The 19572-nt window shown below is 34.9% G+C and overlaps 1 protein-coding gene across 1 annotated transcript in view; it reads right to left on the bottom strand.

The window, feature by feature from the left end:
• The window catches only part of SCP2 (sterol carrier protein 2), a 177072-nt gene that overhangs the window by 132509 nt on the left and 24991 nt on the right, over positions 1-19572 (bottom strand). The window contains exons 2-6 of the mRNA XM_077149616.1: positions 14147-14204; positions 9027-9098; positions 5273-5404; positions 4083-4147; positions 2433-2559 (exon numbers count right to left, since the gene is read on the bottom strand). Coding sequence (XP_077005731.1) covers positions 2433-2559; positions 4083-4147; positions 5273-5404; positions 9027-9098; positions 14147-14204 — 454 coding nt within the window. The remainder of the gene's footprint in view (positions 1-2432; positions 2560-4082; positions 4148-5272; positions 5405-9026; positions 9099-14146; positions 14205-19572) is intronic.

Consider the following 19572-nt stretch of genomic DNA (forward strand, 5'->3'; position numbering starts at 1 on the left):
AAATCACCAAATCTATGGCCAACTGTTTTTTCACAAGGCCCCCAAATTCACTGAACTGGGACAGAATAGTCTTTTCAACAAATGGGCATGGGAGAACTGTATATCAATAGCCAAAAGAATGAAAGAGGACCCTTACCTCACACCCCATACAAAAATTAACTCAAAGTGGCTCAAACACCTAAAGAACTAGTACCACGAAACTCCTAAAAGAAAATGTAGGCAACATCTTCAAGACCTAGTAATAAGAGGCAGCTTCTTAAACTTAACACCCAAAGCATAAGCAAAGAAAAAATAGACAAATGGGAACTGCCCAAATTAAATGCTTTTGTGCCTCAAAAAATTCTGTCAAAAAAATGAAGAGTGGGATCAACAATTCCATCCTGACCAAGAGGGGAAAAGAAGTGTAATTAATAAAGTATCTGTGGCTCAGAGAGTTCAACTAGAGTTGAGAGGATATTCTGGAAGTCACTCTTACCCAAGCTTCAGTTAGACATTGCTACCTATCATAACTTGCCAAACTCCAACCAAAACCATTCTAGCCAATCCTAAAGAACACCTAGGGCAATATATAAGATTCCACAAAAATTTCATGCACTAGGGTAACTTTCCAGAAACCTACAAACTCCAAATGGGTTCCTGGACCAGATAAGCCCTGAAACCTAGAGAGCCAAGTCTCTCCAGTACTTCAGATAGTTCCATCTCTCTACCCCATATTATTGACAGCCCCTTCCAACATGAAAAAGTTGGAATGGTCATAGCCCAACCACCCCTAAATGGTAGGATAGAAAGATCAAAAGTGATGGTGGATTATACAGAGAAGGTAAGGTTTAACAAAAGAATATGACTGCTAAATCATTAAATTGATATTTCTTTTAGTTTTCAGTATCTTAGAGCAGCTAGAATTAAACACCTAAAATTGTCGAATTGTAACCCACAACAAGTTCTGAAATCTGTTCTACAACTAATTGTTGTGCTGTGCTTCAAAATTTACTGCTTTTTTGTATATAAGCTATTTATTGCAAAAAGGAAAAAAGTCTATTGTAATGATAAAAAATATATATATGCCTTCTAGCCTCCAATATTATGGAGCAGCTAGAAGAAAATACCTGAGAGGATCATATGGTAGCCCATGACAAATTCTGGGATCTGTCCTGTAACTACTTGTTGAAGAATACTCTGAAAATCAATGCTTTTTTCTTTCTTTGCTTTGTATATATGTTATATTACACAATTAAAAATGTTAAGAAAAAAAGAAAACGTGGTACATCCCTCATATGTTGGAATATTATTCAGCCATAAATAGAATGAAGTGCTGATACATGCAATAACATGGTTGAACCTTGAAAACATGCTGTTAAGTGAAATAACATTGTTATATGATTCCTCTTATATGAATCATATTACATATTATATGATTCAACTTATATGTATATCTAGAATATGCAAATTCATAAGCATAGAAAGTAGATTAGGAGTTACCAGGAGCCAGATGGGGTAGGGGGTAGACGAGAATTATTGATTAAATGTAAAGAGTTTCTATTTGGGCTGGTAAATAATTTTGGTAATGAAAGATAATGATGGGAGCATAGTATTGTGAACGTAATTAATATCAATGCATTGTACACATGAAAGTCGTTCAAATGGGAAAAATGTGTGTTGTATATATGTCACCACTGTAAAAACTCAAAAATTAAAAAAAAAAAGAAATAGCTTCAATAAAGGAAACTCCCAAAGTAAAAAACTGGCAATGTCCCACTATTCCATCCAGTCATTCTTCCTCAAAGGTTTCTTTCCTTTCTGATTACTTGATCCTGGCTATCAAACATGGGATTTTTTTTCCTGCAAAGAATAGGAATGCTGAAGCTTCAAACATGATTATTTTCTCTCTTATGTCAGTACACAACAAGAAAACGGCTCAGGTTCATACAATCGATAGGAAAAACCCCTCTATGCACTATTCCATGCTTGAATTAGATTCACTGACCATGAATCAAAGAAGTAGGCTATTACCTATTAAATTAAAGTCAGCTATGAAATTTTAAGTCCATAGAACTCTATACAATGATAGATGATTATGGACTCCTAATGGACTAAAGCACTAAGAATGAAATTTGGCTGAATACGTCTATTGCCAAGAACGAGTTTTAAGACATTATCAATTCACCATTCACGATTACCTAAAACAAAATTCTTGTTATTTTTCTCATTACAATTTCTTGCTATGGAGTATTTTATGCACTTACCATATGATGTCATATATAATACTTTGTTTCTCCAACTAAATTCTATAGTTTCTATTTCTCCAACTTTAATTTAAAAAACATCTTATACTACATATTCTGGCATCCACCACAATTCCTTATAAATACCTGCTTTTTTTTCATCTCACACATGTACCTAGTATTAAATTTTAAAGGTTTTTTTAAACATACCATATTTATCCATATGCTCTTTTCCAGCATAACAAAACAGCTGAGGCGGTACTGGGGCTGAAGACAATCCATACTTATTGGCTAGAACTTCAATATGTTTATCGATTGGATTGGTCCTATCTAAAAACTAAGACAAAGAGGTGGGAAAAATAGTTACAAAATGACTTTATCTGTCAACTGTTAGTGTTATTAAGACAGTTCTTTATTTTAAGAACATAGCAAATAAAAAAGGGGCAATGTGAATAAAATCAGTTAGGAAATGATCTGCAGGGAAATATGGATGAAAGAAAAAAAGAAGCTAGTGACTAAAGAGGTACTGATTCTTTCAAGAAGCATTTATCAAGTATCCAGTATGTGCCAGTAAACTATTCAAGGTGCTGGGGATAGAACTTTGAACAAAACAGACAAAGTCCCTGCTCATCTGGAACTTACAGAAGGCAAAAGAGGAGAGAATGCAGATGAAAGTAAGCAAAATTGTGAAAAATAATGCTATAAAGAAACATAACTCTAAGTGGACAAAAGTGGACAAAGACTGAAGGTGGGAATTTCTATTTCAGCAGTTACTATTTAGTAAGCACAAGAAAGATGACAAAACTACACCAAGGCACATAATCATAAAATTGCTTAGAATCAATGATGAAGAGAAAAATCTCTAAAGCATCCAGAGAAAAAAGGTACATTAAGTACAGAGGAACAAAAACAAGAATAATAGATTTCACATGGGAAAAAGACACAAGCCAAAAAAAAACACTAAATCAACATCTTTAAAGTATGAAAAAAAAAAAGCTAAAGTACAATTGTACATCCCACAAAAATATCTTTCAAAAACTAAGTTTTTAAAAAAAACGGGGGGTGGGGGGGTGGAGCGGACCACGTGGCTCAGCAGGCAGAGTTTTCACCTGCCATGCGGGAGACCCGGGTTCGATTCCCAGTGCCTGCCCATGCAAAAAAAAAAAGCTAAGGTAACCAGCTGATGCAGATGCGAGTTTAAGATGCCCCAGAGCGCTGTTCTAAAATATTAAGATTTATGCATACATATACAGTGTTATCGTTCAACTTTTGAGTTACATCGGTTCCTTTAAAAGCAGTGCTAATGTGACTGTGTGTGAAAACCTTGTGTCTGATGCTCCTTTTATCTACAGTCTGGACAGATAAGTAAAACACATGAATTAAAAATAAATAATAGGGGGAACAAATGTTAAAATAAATTTAGTAGATTGAAATGCTAGTAATCAATGAAAGGGAGTGGTAAGGGGTATAGAAAAAATAGGGGAAACAAAGGCTAAAATGTATTGGATAGATGGAAATACTAGCAGTTATGAGAGGGGAAAAAAGGTATGGTATGTATGAGTTTTTTCTTTTTTCTTTTTATTGCTTTTTCTGAATTGATACAAATGTTCTATGAAATTATCATGGTGATGAATATGCAAGTATGTGATGATATTGTGAGTTACTGATTATATATCAAGAATGGAATGATCATATGGTAAGAATGTTCGTGTTTGTATGTTGTTATGTTTAAAAAAAATTTTTTTTAAATGCTAAAATATTTTTTGTATTCCTTATTACCAGGCTCTATTTAAGGTAATGAGACACGAAAATTTTATTATAGTGTTATGATATCCCTAAAATAACAATTTAGAGACTCACTTTTGTTCCAAGGAGTCCACGGTCCATCTTCTCAAACCCAAGAGCCAAGACACAATCTGCTATACCTTTAAAGGAAATTTAAGTATCTTGAAAAATCAAATTTCCAGACACATTAAATACTTCAACGTAAATAACTATGTTAATTTATATGAAATGAAAAAAAATCTCTAACAAATGTTCAACAAGTTAAAAATCATAGAGAAAATTCATATATGCTTCTAGTAAAAGAGGAAAAATCAAGAATTCTTTTGATTCTTATATTAATAACATTTTTAGTAGTATGGAAATACGTTTTATTGAAGAACAAACATAAATAGCTGTTTCTAATAAAACTTCATTTAAAATGGTGTTATAAATAAATTTATAAATGACGTTAAAGTACAACTGAAAAGAAAAATCTTTCAAAGAAAAAAAAAGAAGGTAGGGAGAAAGAGCACTATCAAACAGTAAGACAGATTATAAAGCTCCAAAAATTAAAACACTGGATAGTGGAGCAAGAATCAACAATCAAAGCCGTGGAACAGAACAGCAGGTCTAATAAAAGACCCTAGAATATTTACAGATATAAAATGTGATATACACCCAAGAGAACTGAAAATACATAGCTACACAAGACCTTGTACACAAATGTTATAGTAGCATTATTCACAATAGCCAAAAAAGTATAAAAAACCCAAATGCTTATGAACTGATGAACGTATAAATGAAATCGAGTATTATTTGGCCATCAAAAGGAATAAAGTATTGATACGTGATAAAGCTTGGATGGACCTTAAAAACATTATGCTAAGCAAAATAAGACAGACACAAAAGGCCATATTTTGTATGATTCTGTTTATATAAAATATTCAGAATAAGTAAATCCATAGAGACAGAAAGTAGATTAGTTGCTTAACATAGAGAATGGGGAGTAACCGCTAAAGGGTATGTGCCTTCTTTGTGGGGTGATGAAAATGTTCTACAATTAGATATTGGTGATGGTTACATAGCTCTATAAATAAACTAAAAAACACTGAATTTTACACTTAAAAAGGGTAAATTTTATGGTATATTAACTATATCTCAATAAGGGTGCTCTCAAAAATAAGTACTTAAAAAGCAATACCTCTGATGACCATGTGGAGAAATGATTAAAGGGGACGACGACTCCATATTCATTAAAGCACACTAGACAAATAAGCACTCCTCACCTCCTTGAATCAGCTGCCGAGCTGTAAATAAAGCAGTAGAACCAGTAGAACAGTTATTGTTGACATTGATTATAGGAATTCCAGTCAGTCCCAAACTGTGATAGATAGCTCTCTGCCCACAGGTAGAATCACCTGCATAGAAAGAAAAAAAAAATTAATACTTGCACCTTGGGAATAATGGAGCTGCTGTGCGATATGATACAACATTATGATTTTTTCAGTATAATGCCTTTGCTTAACATACAACACGGACAGAACAATAAATACCTATTGACATCTTACTCAGGAACAGTTTAAGCATTCAGTATCATTTATCTCACAAATATAAAAAAGTCTGAAAACAAATACACGTATACTTTATATAATACAGAGGTAGGAAAGCAAAGAAATGATCAGGAAACAGCAAACAATTCAATCTGTCAAAGGGCTAGGATAAAGAAGGACTTGACTGTTAGATATACAGTTTTAAAACTTCACCAACTGATTAAAATGCTATGAGTTTTTTTTTCATATAAAGATCCCCAACTTCAAAAAGTTTAAAAGATTCTGCATGTACTTGTTGAAGAGTGCGTTGAAATACTTGTTGAAGAGTGCTTTGAAAACTATTGGTTTTTCCTTTCTTTGCTTTGTATATGTTATATCATACGACATATTACTTTATATTCAATAATAATAGTAACAATAAAATAATAAAAAAGATTCTGCATGTCAGGGCATTCCAGAAAAATAGTGATTTGAGTATACATTTTTGACTCCCTGACCACCAAGGTGGGAATGGGGCAGCTGTGTGATTGAAATATCTGAAGGCACAGGCTCTTCAGGAGTCTTCGGAACAAACAGCAAGTGTTCAGCATCTCCTTTTTGAAAATACATTCTGTGGTGTTTTTTTTTTTTATGCTGTATGGCAGGGTCGTATTTCACTATTTTTTCCATGTGAGTTATCCCATTATTGCAGCACCATTTGTTGAATTTTTGTTTTATTTGTTTGTTTTGCTTGTTTGTTTTTTGGGAACTGCATGGACCGGTATTGAACCCTGGTCTCCCACATGGCAGGCAAGAATTCTACCACTGAACTACCCTTGTACCCCACATTCTACATTTTTTAAAAACATTTTTAATTGTGGAACATAAAATATATGCAAAAAAGTGATATACTTCAAAGTATATTTTAACAAATAGTCAAAGAAAAAATTTCAAAGTATGGTATGGGTTATAGTTCCACAATTTCAGGTTTTCCTTCTAACTGCTCTAATATATCGAAGACCAGAAAGAAATATTAATATAATGATTCAGTAGTCATATTCATTAGTCAAATCCTATCTTCTCTGCTATAACTCCCCCTTCTCATTTGATCATTCTCCCAATCTTTAGGGATATTTAGGCAATGACCATTCTAATTTCTTCATGTTTAAAAGGGGCATCAACATTATGGGTAAGGATGCAACTGGTTGATGTTCTTAGAGACTGGTAACTCTGGGTTTTGAGGCTTTTTCTGGAATCTGGAGGTTTTAGATTTCTGAAAAATAAACTTAGTGAGTGAAACTTTTATGGATTCTCAGATAAAGCCCTGGGTATTCTTTAGGGTTTTCAGGAATACTGTTGGTTGGGGCTTGGCATACCAGAGCAATCTGCACTATCTAGGTGAAGTTTGCCTAAGAGTAATGTCCAGAATAGCCTCTCAACTCTATTTGAAATCCATTAGTCACTGAAACCTTATATTGTTACATTTCTTTTTCCCTCTTTGGTCAAGAAGGTATTGTTAGTTCAAGATGTAGTGGAGAGGCTGGAGGGAATTGCCTGAAAATGTAGTGCTGTGTTCCAGTAGCCATGTTTCTTGATGATGATTGAACAATGATATAGCTTTCACAATGAGACTTTGTGAATGTGAAAACCTTATGTCTGATGCTCCTTTTAGCTACTATATCAACAGAAGAGTAGAACATATGGAATAAAAATAAATAATAGGGGGAACAAATGTTAAAATAAATTCGGTTTGAAATGCTAGTGGTAAATGAAAGCGAGGGGTAAGGGGTATGGTATGTAGTCTTTTTTTTCTCTATTATCATTTTATTTCTTTTTTTGCTGTCTTTTTATTTCTTTTTCTAAATCGATGCAAATGTACTAAGAAATGATGAATATGCAACTATGTGATGATATTAAGAATTACTGATTGTATATGTAGAATGGAATGATATCTAAATGTTTTGTTTGTTAATTTTTTTAAATTAATTTTTAAAAAGTTTAAAAAAAAAAAAAGAAGGTATTGTTAATCCCACAATGCCAGGACCAAGCTCATCCCTGGACGTCATGTCCCGTATAGGCAGAAGGGTAATGATTTTACTTGCAGAGTTGAGGGCTTAGAGCGAGGGAGACCACCTCTGAGCAACAACAGAGGTTTTCTGGAAGTGACTCTTAGGCAGAATCATAGGTAGGCTTAGCTTCCCCGTTACAGAAATAAGTTTCATAAGATCTGCATTCCTTTGATCTAATAAATTTTACTTCTAGAATTCCCTTGATATCTTGAGATCATAAGGAAGTAATCATGGATATGCACAAGGATTCATATACAGTAATGTTTTCTATAGCTTTTGATAACTAAAAATTAGATATAATTTAAAGTGGCATCCTGTCCAAGAACAGTCTACTAATACTACTACAAAGTAAATCATAGTAGATCCACAAGACTAGAATACCTTGCAATAATTAAAAATGCTGTAAAAGGCTGGGAACAACCTAAATGCCCATTAAAAGGGGATTGACTAAATAAACTATAATACCTCTATACACAGGAACAATACACAGTCATAAAAAAGACCAAGAAAGCTCCTTACAATCCAATTTGGAATAGTCCCTAAGAAATATTAAGTAAGAAAAAAAAATCAAGATACAGTATACTGATATGTTAAGCTACCAGGTACATAACAAAAGCAAAGGGAAGGGGGATATCATATTAACCATATATAGTCTTTTGTACATGCTTAAATTACTTATCGAAAAATGCATTAAAAAATTGGTAAAATGGGTTGCCTAAGGAAAGGGAACCATGAAGCAGGGAATGAGGAATAAGAGTGAGATTTTCTACTATATAGAAAGTATATATTTTTTGAACTATGTTAATATATTATTAATTTTAAAAAACTTATTTGAAAAACTATTAATGATACTATAAAAGAAGGCAATGGCCTGGAAAATGTTCAATATAGTAAGTAATAGAAATACAGTAAAAAATAGAAATGCAGGTTACAAAAAAATACATATATTAGGACCCTATTTTCTTTAACAGAAAATTATGAGTACATGAGTATTCATACACAAATATGTACATTTAAAGATATACACTAAAAAAAATGAATGGTGGTAATCTCTGGATGATAGGATTACAGGAAATTCTTTACTGTTTTCCTACTTTGTTTTTTTTTTACAATTAGTATATATTATTTTCTAATCAGAAAAAATTTTTAATGAAAAGAGTAAATGCAAAGAAGTTAATATATCCAAATTTTCAGATAGCAAAGAACAAAATTATATTCTCCTGAATAGTAGCTACCCTTAGATGAAAAGAAAGAAAAAATATTTATGTCCTGTTTTGGCAATACAATAATGGCAAAAAAATTAAACTAGGCTGTCACATAGGGAAACCTATAAAGGAAGAGAAGAAGATTTGAATTCTGAGTTTTGGGGGTTAAAGCACTGTTTATATAGTTGCTGCTAGATTTAGGTGAATAATTTTTAGACTATATAATTTATCACTTACCATAAACATAGCCAACACATGCTTGTTCCACTAATGAATAAGGGATCTTTGCATCAGCTAAAGCCTTCTCACCTATAAGAACAAAAAGATTTTATCAAAAAGCTCTTCCAATATTTGGTTTAGGTGATCAAAAATTAAGTTGAGAGTTTCCTCAAAGTTTAAGAAGTACGTCTCTATCTATATAGTCTATGCTCAATTCAAATGTCAAACCTTTCATCAAATCTTATCTGCTCTCTCCTTTCAGGAGTAATCATTTCTTTCTCTGAGCTACTGCATCACTTAACCATATCCCCTTTAAGATTCTTACTACTTTCTGTCCTAACAGTACACCTAACTATAAATATCTTAAATGCTAAGAGTCTTAAAAGTTCCTTATTAACAAGATTCTTGTCTTAGCTCTATAACACTTTCCTATACCTAGAGAGTAAAATTTAGATAAAATGTCATTATTGTGAAGAAGAAAGAGGTCTAAAATTAATAAATAAAAAAAATGCAATAGAGCATGGTGGAAAAAGCATTTAGAGAATGGAGATAACCACATAAGAACTAAAACCAAAAACAGTTAAGAGAAGTTGCCCCAGGGGAACAGAATTCTTAGCCATATGAGTTAATACCATATGTATTACTTTGAATTTATTTATTTATTTATTTTAAAAAACTTTTTCTATGCTGTATGGCAGAGTCACATTTCATTCTTTTCTATATGAATACCCCATTATTGCAGCTCCATTTGTTGCATTTTTTGTTTGTTTCTTTTTGTTGGTTTCTTTGTTTGTTTGTTCTGGGAAGTGCATAGGCCATGAATTGAACCCAGGTCTCCTGCATGGCAGGTGAAAATTATACCACTGAACTACCCTCATACTCCCTTGAATTTATTTTTAACTTAAGAATTTATTATAAGATAGGTTTGGTCAGATAATGAGGTGTTAGAATATTAGCATATTATCAAGAAGCAAGCGTTTTATTTATAATAATGGTGATATGATGTTCTCATATGCTGCTAGGAAGAATCTAAGAGTATAAACATTTTGGAAAATAATTTGTCAAGAACCTTAAAAATGTTTCTATTCACTGATTCAATGATTCTACTTCTAGGCTCTGTATTAAAAAATAATCAGAGGGCAGGCCACGGTGGCTCAGCAGGCAGAGTTCTCGTCTGCCATGTCAGAGACGTGGGTTCAACTCCCAGTGCCTGCACATGTCAAAAAAAGAAAAAAAGAAAAATCAGAGATGAAACAAACATTTATTAAAATGTTCACTATTATTCTTCTAAAATACCAAAAAATTGGGAACAACCTAAATGTGCAACAAATTATGGCATAAATACAATGAAATACTATGCAACAAGTAAAAATGTTCTTTAAACAGTTTTAAGTCACAGAAATTCTTATAATAAAATAAGTTTTAAAAATCAGAATACAAAACTACATAAAGAATATGATCTCATATAGCCACAGGAAAAAACACTAAAGTAGAATACACCAAAAATGTTAATACAACTAAGTTTGGGTTGCAGAATTATGTTTTTGTCATTATATAATTCTGTGTTTCAACAAAACACATGTATTGCTCTTACAACCAGGGAGAAAGAATGACTTTATAAAAAAGTATAAGGTTTAGCATATATGCCACCCCTCTTCTAAATGCTAAGGATACACTGTACCTCTGATTGTCTACTTACTTTCTATCTGTGAATTCGCCTTACTGTTCCTACAAGACACATTCAGTAATAACTATTTGTTGAACATTTTCACCTAACCTAAGATCTTTTGCATATGCTTTCAGATAAAATAACTACTAAATAAAAATGTTAAAGGGATGAGAGAACAAAGAAAGTACAAAAGTTAACTGACTACCTGAAACAGTTTCAAAGAGTTACATGGTATCACTATATCACTCAAATGATATCATTTGCATTTAGATGCAAAGGGTCCCCCAACCTTTCTTTAAGGGAAAGGAGAATGGAGAAATGTGCAAAGAGTTTAAGTGCCTGAATAATGTGAGATGACACAACTCTACTGGTTGTGGTCCTCCTCATACTATACATTTAGGAAATAATGGGAAAGAAAATAGAATTCCTTCCTATAACCAGTTTGGAGAATTACAACTTAAGATCTCTGCTCTAAGAAACTGAGCTCCATGTTTTAACGCCAATCTGTAAATGAGTCTAGCGAGTGCAGAGTATAAAACTATTTATAGAATTTCAGTATTTCCTCACAAGTTGTGCTTGAATAAATATTTAACTAAATGTAACTGATGGAGTCTGAAATTGCTTTAGCTGAGTAGAGTCATCCTTTTGCACTTCTCATTCCCTTACATAATCAGAATGAAGGGGGTATTTTCAAAAGCAAAGTTAAATTTTAAAAGTTTATTCTACATGAAAGTTTCTTTATTAAATAGAGTTTACTGTCCCAATGCTGTTTGCAAAAGAAAGGAATATTAATCAGCATGCTGAATCAATCAAGCTGGGCTTCCTATTACTAGTGAATTCCCATGTTTCAAATTTCATAACTTCACCTCAACATACTATCTTATCATCCAAAATATCATTTTGAGATTTTGAGAAACCGCAAAATTTTTAATTAAATAAAATAAATGGAACAAAAATATATAGATAGTACTGAATCAAAACATATCCCGCTTCCAAGAAAGGGAGAAACGGTTTAGAGACATCAGTCAGGAGAATGTGGGTAATTATGTAGCTATCAACACAAAAAATAAACATTAAGCAAACAGTGTCCACCCTGAGAACCAACAGCAATTAATCAAATCCCATTAATCTTCATTTGGGGGGACAGATACCTGATTACCTGTATAGTTATATCTAAATATTGAGTTGAATAAGAGTGGAAATAAAATCTACATATACATGCATTGGTTACTCGTGGAGACAAGAAACGTTTGATGAACAACCACAGAAAATTCTTTTTGGATTGCCTGGCAATGACCCATCCAGGACCAGGGGGCTTCCAGAAAAGAGGCAGTGCCTAAAAATTCCTTACGGAACCAAGGAGCTCCCAAGGTCTCTATATGCTGGGAAGCAGTATTTCCCAGCACTCCTCTAAACAAATGGCACTTAAGCCTAGACAGCTTGGCCCTGTGTCTAAAATATTTATTTCCACCATGCAAAGTTCTCATACTTTTCTTTCTAGAATATTAACAAAAAAATAAACCCACAAATGAAAGGTTGGATCTCTCTGCTAGAATGGAGATCCACAGTTTAGTCAGCTGCAGTCTGGCCCAAGTATATATCCGTGAAAAATGCCTAGAGAACAGGGACCCCACCACCTGTGGACTCTTCTCTCTTTAGGTTCCAGACTATGCATTAAATGATACGCACAGGTATTTGCAGAGCCCTTTGCTTAATAGTACTAACACTCACTAGAATGAAAAGTAACAAACTGCATCACCTGGATGCATTTTAGCCTAGTCACACATTAGCCTAGTGACAGAAAAATAATCCTCTATGTTGGCTCATCGAAGTGAAGGGAGGACCACCATATAGGTATTTAATACATTTTTTAGTGTAATTATTCCTTTTCCAGGAAAGGAAGAGATTAATTTTGTAACTCCTGAGGTGAACACAGAGTGGGATCAAATCATCCCTTTCAATAATCCTGTCTTTCTCTGTCACAGATCCCTCTACTGTTTCAACAAACATTTGGATAGCATGCAAAATCAAAGGCCACTGGATAAGCAAAATGTGTATATACATACAATGGAATATATACAGCTGTGAAAAGGAAAAAAGTTCTGAAACATGCAGCAACATGGATGAACCATGAAGACATCATGTTGAGCGAAATAAGCCAGACAAAAAAGGGCAGATATTGAATGAGCTCACTGATATGCAATAATTAGAGTAACTATATCCACAGAATCAGAAACTAGAATACAGGTTTCCAGGGGCCAGGGGGTATATAGGGAATGGGGAGGGAATGCTTAATTGGTACAGAAATTCTGTTTGGGGTGATGGAAGAGTTTTGGTAATGGATGATGGAGGTGATAGCACAACATTGTGAATATAATTAACAGCACTGAATTATATATCTGAATGTGGTTTAAAGGGGAAAATGTAGGTTGTATGTATGTTACTAAACTAAACATGAAAGAGAGAGAGAAAAAAAGAATATGAAATTAAATGCAAAACATGATCCTGGACTGAAACTAATAATGGAGGAGAAAAGGCCCAAAAGGACGTTACTGGGATATATGAAAAAACTGGAATAGAGACTTTAAACTTTATATCAATGTTAAATTGCTTGAACTTGATAGCTATACTTAAGGTGGTTATATAAGTGAATATCTTTGTTCTAAGAAAATGTACATAGAAGTATTAAGTGTTTAAGGAACGTGATGTATAAAACCTACTCTCATGTTCAGAAAACAGGTAGGTAGGTAGACAGACTAGAAAGAAAGATATAGATAGACAGATGGATAGATGGACAGATAAAATGATATGGCAAAATGTAGCATAATGTAAAAGGTTGGTGGACCTGTATATGTGGGTGGAGGCTATGTCAGAGTTCCCTGTGTCGGTTCTGGATTATTTTTTCAACTGTCTTGTAGGTTTAAAATTGTTTCAAAATTTTAAAAAGTTTTAAGAAGTACTACTACAGAGGTGTGAGTAAAATGCCTTAGGACCATAGAAAGGCCGATATGAATGCCACCTCCCCCAAATCCTCACCACCATACTAGTCAAATCCCACCCACCTTCAAAATTCTATCTGTAGCTCTCCTTCAAGCTCTTCCACTCGAGCCCACAGCTCTTTCTTTCCCCTCCAAACAAAATCTTTATTGAAAGTACCAATCCTTGAGTCTTAAATAATCAAAGAATGCATCAAGCACTACCACTTGACATTGCTCTCAAAAAAAAGAAAAAAAAAAATATATATAGCATATAATCACAAGCCATGGTCTGCTCTGGCTATACAGCTGCTAAGAATAACCAAGCTCTTTCCCTTTCGCCTTTCCAGTGAACCATTCGGAAATTCTCCATATAGGTTCTTCTCCCTTGACTGGGTTTCCTTTTGTGGTTACAAAGGTTGCTTCACTCATGGAATCAAGGCAGGCTAAAAAATAAACTATGAATCTTGCAAGATGTAAAGGTTCTATATTACCTGCTTCTTTTGCCAAGTCAGGGTAATCGCTTACAGTCTCTTTTCCAGGCTTCCTGAACTAGAAATACAGGACATAATAAACAGAAACAAGTATAGTTAGAGTTTTCCCAATCAGCATCACCAAAATACATTAATCCATTCATTAAAACAAAAATACATTAATCCATTCATTAAAACAAAGATACATTGAACACCCATCATATTCGTGTACTCTGATAATAAGTAATATAATATCAAGGTGCTTCCAGTCTAATGTAACCATATGATAGTGTCATATATGCAGAATGTTTTGGGAGAAACAACTACCCAGTCTTGGAGGGAAGCAAGAAAGGCTTCCCAGAGGAACTAACATTTAAATTAAGTCATTAAGAATGAGTAGGATTGGTTTATTCAGGTTAGTGTGATGCCCTGATAAATTCTAGAGTGATTTGAACAGTGAAAAAAGGAGCATTTGCAAAGTCCCATTGGGGGAATGGGGGAAAAGGTGGGGAATTCATCTTTCCCATTTGGAGAATTCCTGATATTCTCATAAGCAGTGGGGACAACCAAATCAATAGACCAAGTTTTGCCTTTCAATCTTGGTGTTGCCAAATCAATCTTGGGGTTTGCCCCTATGAAACTTATCCCTGCAAAGGACAGGCTAAGCCTACTTAAAATTAGGCCTCAGAGTCACCCCCAGGAAACCTCTTTTATTGCTCAGAAATGGCCTATCTCTCTCTCTCAGCCAACACGGCAAGCAAACTCACTGCCCTCCCCATCTCTATGTGGGACATGACTACCAGCAGTGTAAACCTCCCGGACAATGTGGGACACAGATCTTAAAATGAGCTGGGACTCAGCATCAAGGGATTGAGAAAACCTTCTCGACCAAAAGGAGGAAGAAAGAAATGAGACAAAATAAAGTGTCAATGGCTGAGAGATTTCAAAGACTCATGAAGTTATCCTGGAGGTTATTCTTACACATTATATAGATATCCCATTTTTAGTTTATGGTGTATTACAGTGGCTAGAGGGAAGTGACTGAAACTGTAGAGCTGTGTTCCAGTCGCCATGTTTCTTGAAGATGATTGTATAATGATATAGCTTTTGCAATGTGACTGTGTAATTGTGAAAACCTGGTGTCTAATTCTCCTTTTATCTATGGTATGGACAGATGAGTAAAAAATATGGATAAGAAATAAACAAATAATAAAGGGAACAAAGGTTAAAACAAATTGAGTAGACTGAAATACTAGTGGTCACCCAAGAGAACCTCTTTTGTTGCTCAGATGTGGCCTCTCTCTCCAGCCAACACAACAAGCAAACTCACTGCCTTCTCCCCGTCTACATGGGACATGACTCCCAGGGATATGGACCTTCCTGGCAACGTGGGAGAGAGATCCTAGAATGAGCTGAGGCTCAGCATCAAGAGATGGAGAAAGCCTTCTCAACCAAGAGGGGGAGGGGTGAAATGAGACAAAATAAAGTGTCAATGGTTGAGGGATTCCAAATAGAGTCAAGAGGTTATCCTGGAGGTCATTCTTACACACTAAATTGATATCACCTTGTTAGTCAAGATGTAATGGAGAAGCTGGAGGGAACTGCCCAAAAATGTAGAGCTGTGTTAAAGTGGCCATGTTTCTTGAAGATGATTATATAATGACACAGCTTTCACAGTGTGACTGTGTGATTGTGAAAGCCTTGTGTCTGATGCCCCTTTTATTTACCTTATCAACAGACGAGTAAAACATACAGAATAAAAATAAATATAGGGGGAACAAATGTTAAAATAAATTTAGATTGAAGTGCTGGTGATCAGTGAAGGGGAGGGGTAGGGGGTATGGTATGTATGAATTTTTTTCTGTTGTCTTTTTATTTCTTTTCCTGAATTGATGCAAATGTTCTGAGAAATGATCACGATGATGAATATGCAACTATGTGATATCGTTAATTACTGATTATATATGTAGAACGGAATGATCATAAGTTAAGAATGTTTGTGTTTGTTGCTATATTTTTATAAAAAATTAATGAATCAATAAAAAAAGAAATACTAGTGGTCAATGAAAGGGAGTGGTAAGGGATATGGCATGCATGAGTTTTTTCTTTCTTTTGCTGGAGAGATGCAAATGTTAAAAAAAGATCATGGTGATGAATACATAACTATGTAATAATATTGTGAACCAGTGATTGCAACCATGTCAAGAATGTTTGCATGTTTGTTTGCTGTTTACAATAAAAATATTTTTTTTAAATAATCAAATGATAACTTGAAGAAAAAAAAAGAATGAGAAGGAGTTAACCAAAAGAAAGAGAAGGAAATTCTAGAATGGTCTAGAAAGGAGAGAAAATGGCACATACAGGAGTGGCAAAATAATTTAGTATGGTAGAGGTTAAGGTATAAGGTAGAAAATGATAAGTGATAAGGACAGAAAAGTAACTTAGGATGAAATGATGATAATTAATATTTACTGGGCACTTACTATATGTTACACATTTGGCTATATGACTATATGCACTTCAGAAGGACTGATTCATTCAACCCTCACAACAATACAAATAGATATATTATCATTATCATTGCTTTACAGATAAGAAAACTGGGCATAGAGAAAGAAAGTAACTTACCCAAAGTCCCACAGCTAATAAGTGATGGAGCTAAAACTTCAGAAAGTCTGGCTCTAGAGCCAAAAGTTGAAGGGGCCTTATATACTGTGCTAAGAAGTCTGGACTTTATCCTGATGACAGTGGATTTTTCAAAAAGACAACAGGATGAGAAGACGTGCATTTTAGAGCATTCTTTATGCAATGTACAGAAATGAATGAAAGGAAGGCTAAAGGCAGTGACACCGATTGGAATGATGCTGAAATAAACCAAGTGAGAGGTAATTAAAAGAGCAGCAAATAGGATGCAAAGAAATAGGTAGATTTAATAAAGAAACATAAAGGAAGTAAATCTACTGAACTTGAAGCTTGCTGATCAGTGGTCATGCTAACGCTATCAAACTCTATTTTCACTGCAAACCACAATCAGTTACATTTTACAACACAATCCAGTATATACATATACATAACTAAAGCAAAAAAAAAAATTCATGAAATATCCTTACTATATTGACACAGTATTTTCTATTCTATTTCAATTTTGTTTTTAATGCTAGAGACAATCTTCTAAATTGATTTCAGAACTTAATAATGGGTCACACAACCCACAATTTGAGTACTGTATAGAGATAACATAAATGAAACACATTATTGTACTGTGGCTCTGATGGCTGGGTTCTGGTGTCAACTTGGCCAAGTGATGATGCCCAGTTGTCTGGTGAGGCAAGCACTGGCCTGACCATTGCTGCAAGGATATTTTGTGGCTGGCTGACAAATCTGAAGGCTAGTTATTAAAGCATCAGTTAGTTGATTGCATCTTTGGCTGATTATACCCACGATCAACAAAGGCATGCCTCCCAAAACAAGATAATCCAGTCAGCTAAAGGCTTTTAAGAAAGGAGATTCTTTCACTGCTTCTTCAGCCAGTGAGCCTCTCCTATGGAGCTCATCCAGATCCATCATTGGAGCCAACAGCTTCATAGCCTCCCTGAAGATTTTGGACTCTTCCATTCCCAAGGTTGCACGTTACACCTTTATAAATCTTTTTTATAGATTAGTCCTGTTAGTTATGTTTTTCTAGACAACCCTAAAAGCTTGGTACTGGGAGTGCTTAAAAATGGGCTTTTACAATTGGTTTTCTACTCTGACTAGACTCATTGACACTAATGACTCTGTTTCCAGTAATTAAGATGGCACTGACAGTCCATGGGGTGAATTGGCAAAAGAGATACTCAAAATATCACTGTTAGATACTGCTTATTGTATGCTATATGAGAGAAGGCTCTGGGTGAGAGTGTTTTTGACACCTTTATGGAGTTTGGTGAAATTAAGAGGTTTAATAATGTTGGCTGGTTGTTGTTAGATATGCTGGATACAGTGATGAGGGAAAGCAATGAGCTGAAGGCTTCAACTTTGCACCTTAAGCACTGTATGAATGATGTAAAAGTTTCCATGTGTGCCCTGAAAGAAAATCTTATTTCTTGTGGTCGCAGACTTCGGATCTCTGAAAACCAGACACAAAGCCTCATTGTGTGTGTAGCAGATTTACAACATAATCTAAAATCTCAACCTTGCAGGGTGTCTGCTTTTAAATTAAGGGCTTTGATTGGGAAAGAATGGGATCCTGAAACATGGGATGGTGATATATGGCTTGATATTGATGGCGATGGGGAGACAGGATCCCTGGAATCTGCTAAGCCTTTGCTAGACAGACATGTAATGGACCTCCAGCCTGCCTTGAGGAAACAACTTCCTGGCCTTCAGCCTCAGAGGAGTCTGCCATCCAACCTCCACCTAACAAGATTAACCCTTCAATGCTTGCTAACCCTGTAACCACAGGGTTACAGCCTCCTGGGGAAACAGCCCTCATTCCTCTATTTGAAGCAAGTAATCCTGTTTTACCAGATGTAACTGCAATGGAATGCCTTGAGGTAATTGGCTTGAAAGATACTTCCATTTTTTTTTTCATGACCCACCCCCACCATCTCTCTTTTCTTCAAGACCTATAACTAAAGTCATAATAGGCCCCAAAAGGTAATGTACAAAGTGTGATCCATGAGGAGATATGCTATACTCCAAAAGAACTGCGTGAGTTCCCCTAATCTATGCGGGAATTGATATTAAGGGTGTGGGATAATAGTGGAAGGAATATAAAGTTAGATCAAGCTGAATTTATTGATATGGGCCCACTAAGCAGCGAATCTGCAATGTTGTAGCTTGAAGGGTTAAAAAGGGCACTAACAGTTTGTTTGGATGGTTGGCTGAAACATGGATCAAAAGGTGGCTGATATTATCTGAGGTCAAAATGCCAGACTACCCTGGGATAATGTAGTTGAGGGGATCCAGAGGCTTAGACAGATAGAAATGTTAGAGTGGATTTATCATGAAAGAGCTGCTTATATACCTGAGGAGTCCAAAGGACACATCTTTCACCAGAACCTTGAGAAATAAATTCATGAGACTAGCTCCATTATCCCTCAATAGCTCTGTAGTCACCCTTTTCTGTAGGTCAGATATTACTGTGGGAACTGCTGTCACTGAGCTGCAATCCTTAAACACAATGGGGATGATCGGATCCCGAGTTGGCAGAAGCCATTTGGCTACAGTTAATCACCCCAGACGAGGTAGGCATGGCCACCAGAATGGACAGCAGACCCAAAGCAGCAGTCAAAAGATTCTGAGTCGCAGAGACTTGTGGCATTGGCTAGTAGATTATGGGGTACCTAGAAGTAAAATAGATGGGCAGTCTACAAAAGTCTTGTTTGAGCTGAATAAGAAGAATTCTAGGTCAAGTGAACAGAAGTCTAACTTGAATTACAAAAACAAAGTCAAGGCCCCTTAAT

This window comes from Tamandua tetradactyla, chromosome 2, assembly GCF_023851605.1.
Source record: "Tamandua tetradactyla isolate mTamTet1 chromosome 2, mTamTet1.pri, whole genome shotgun sequence".
Lineage (NCBI taxonomy): Eukaryota > Metazoa > Chordata > Mammalia > Pilosa > Myrmecophagidae > Tamandua > Tamandua tetradactyla.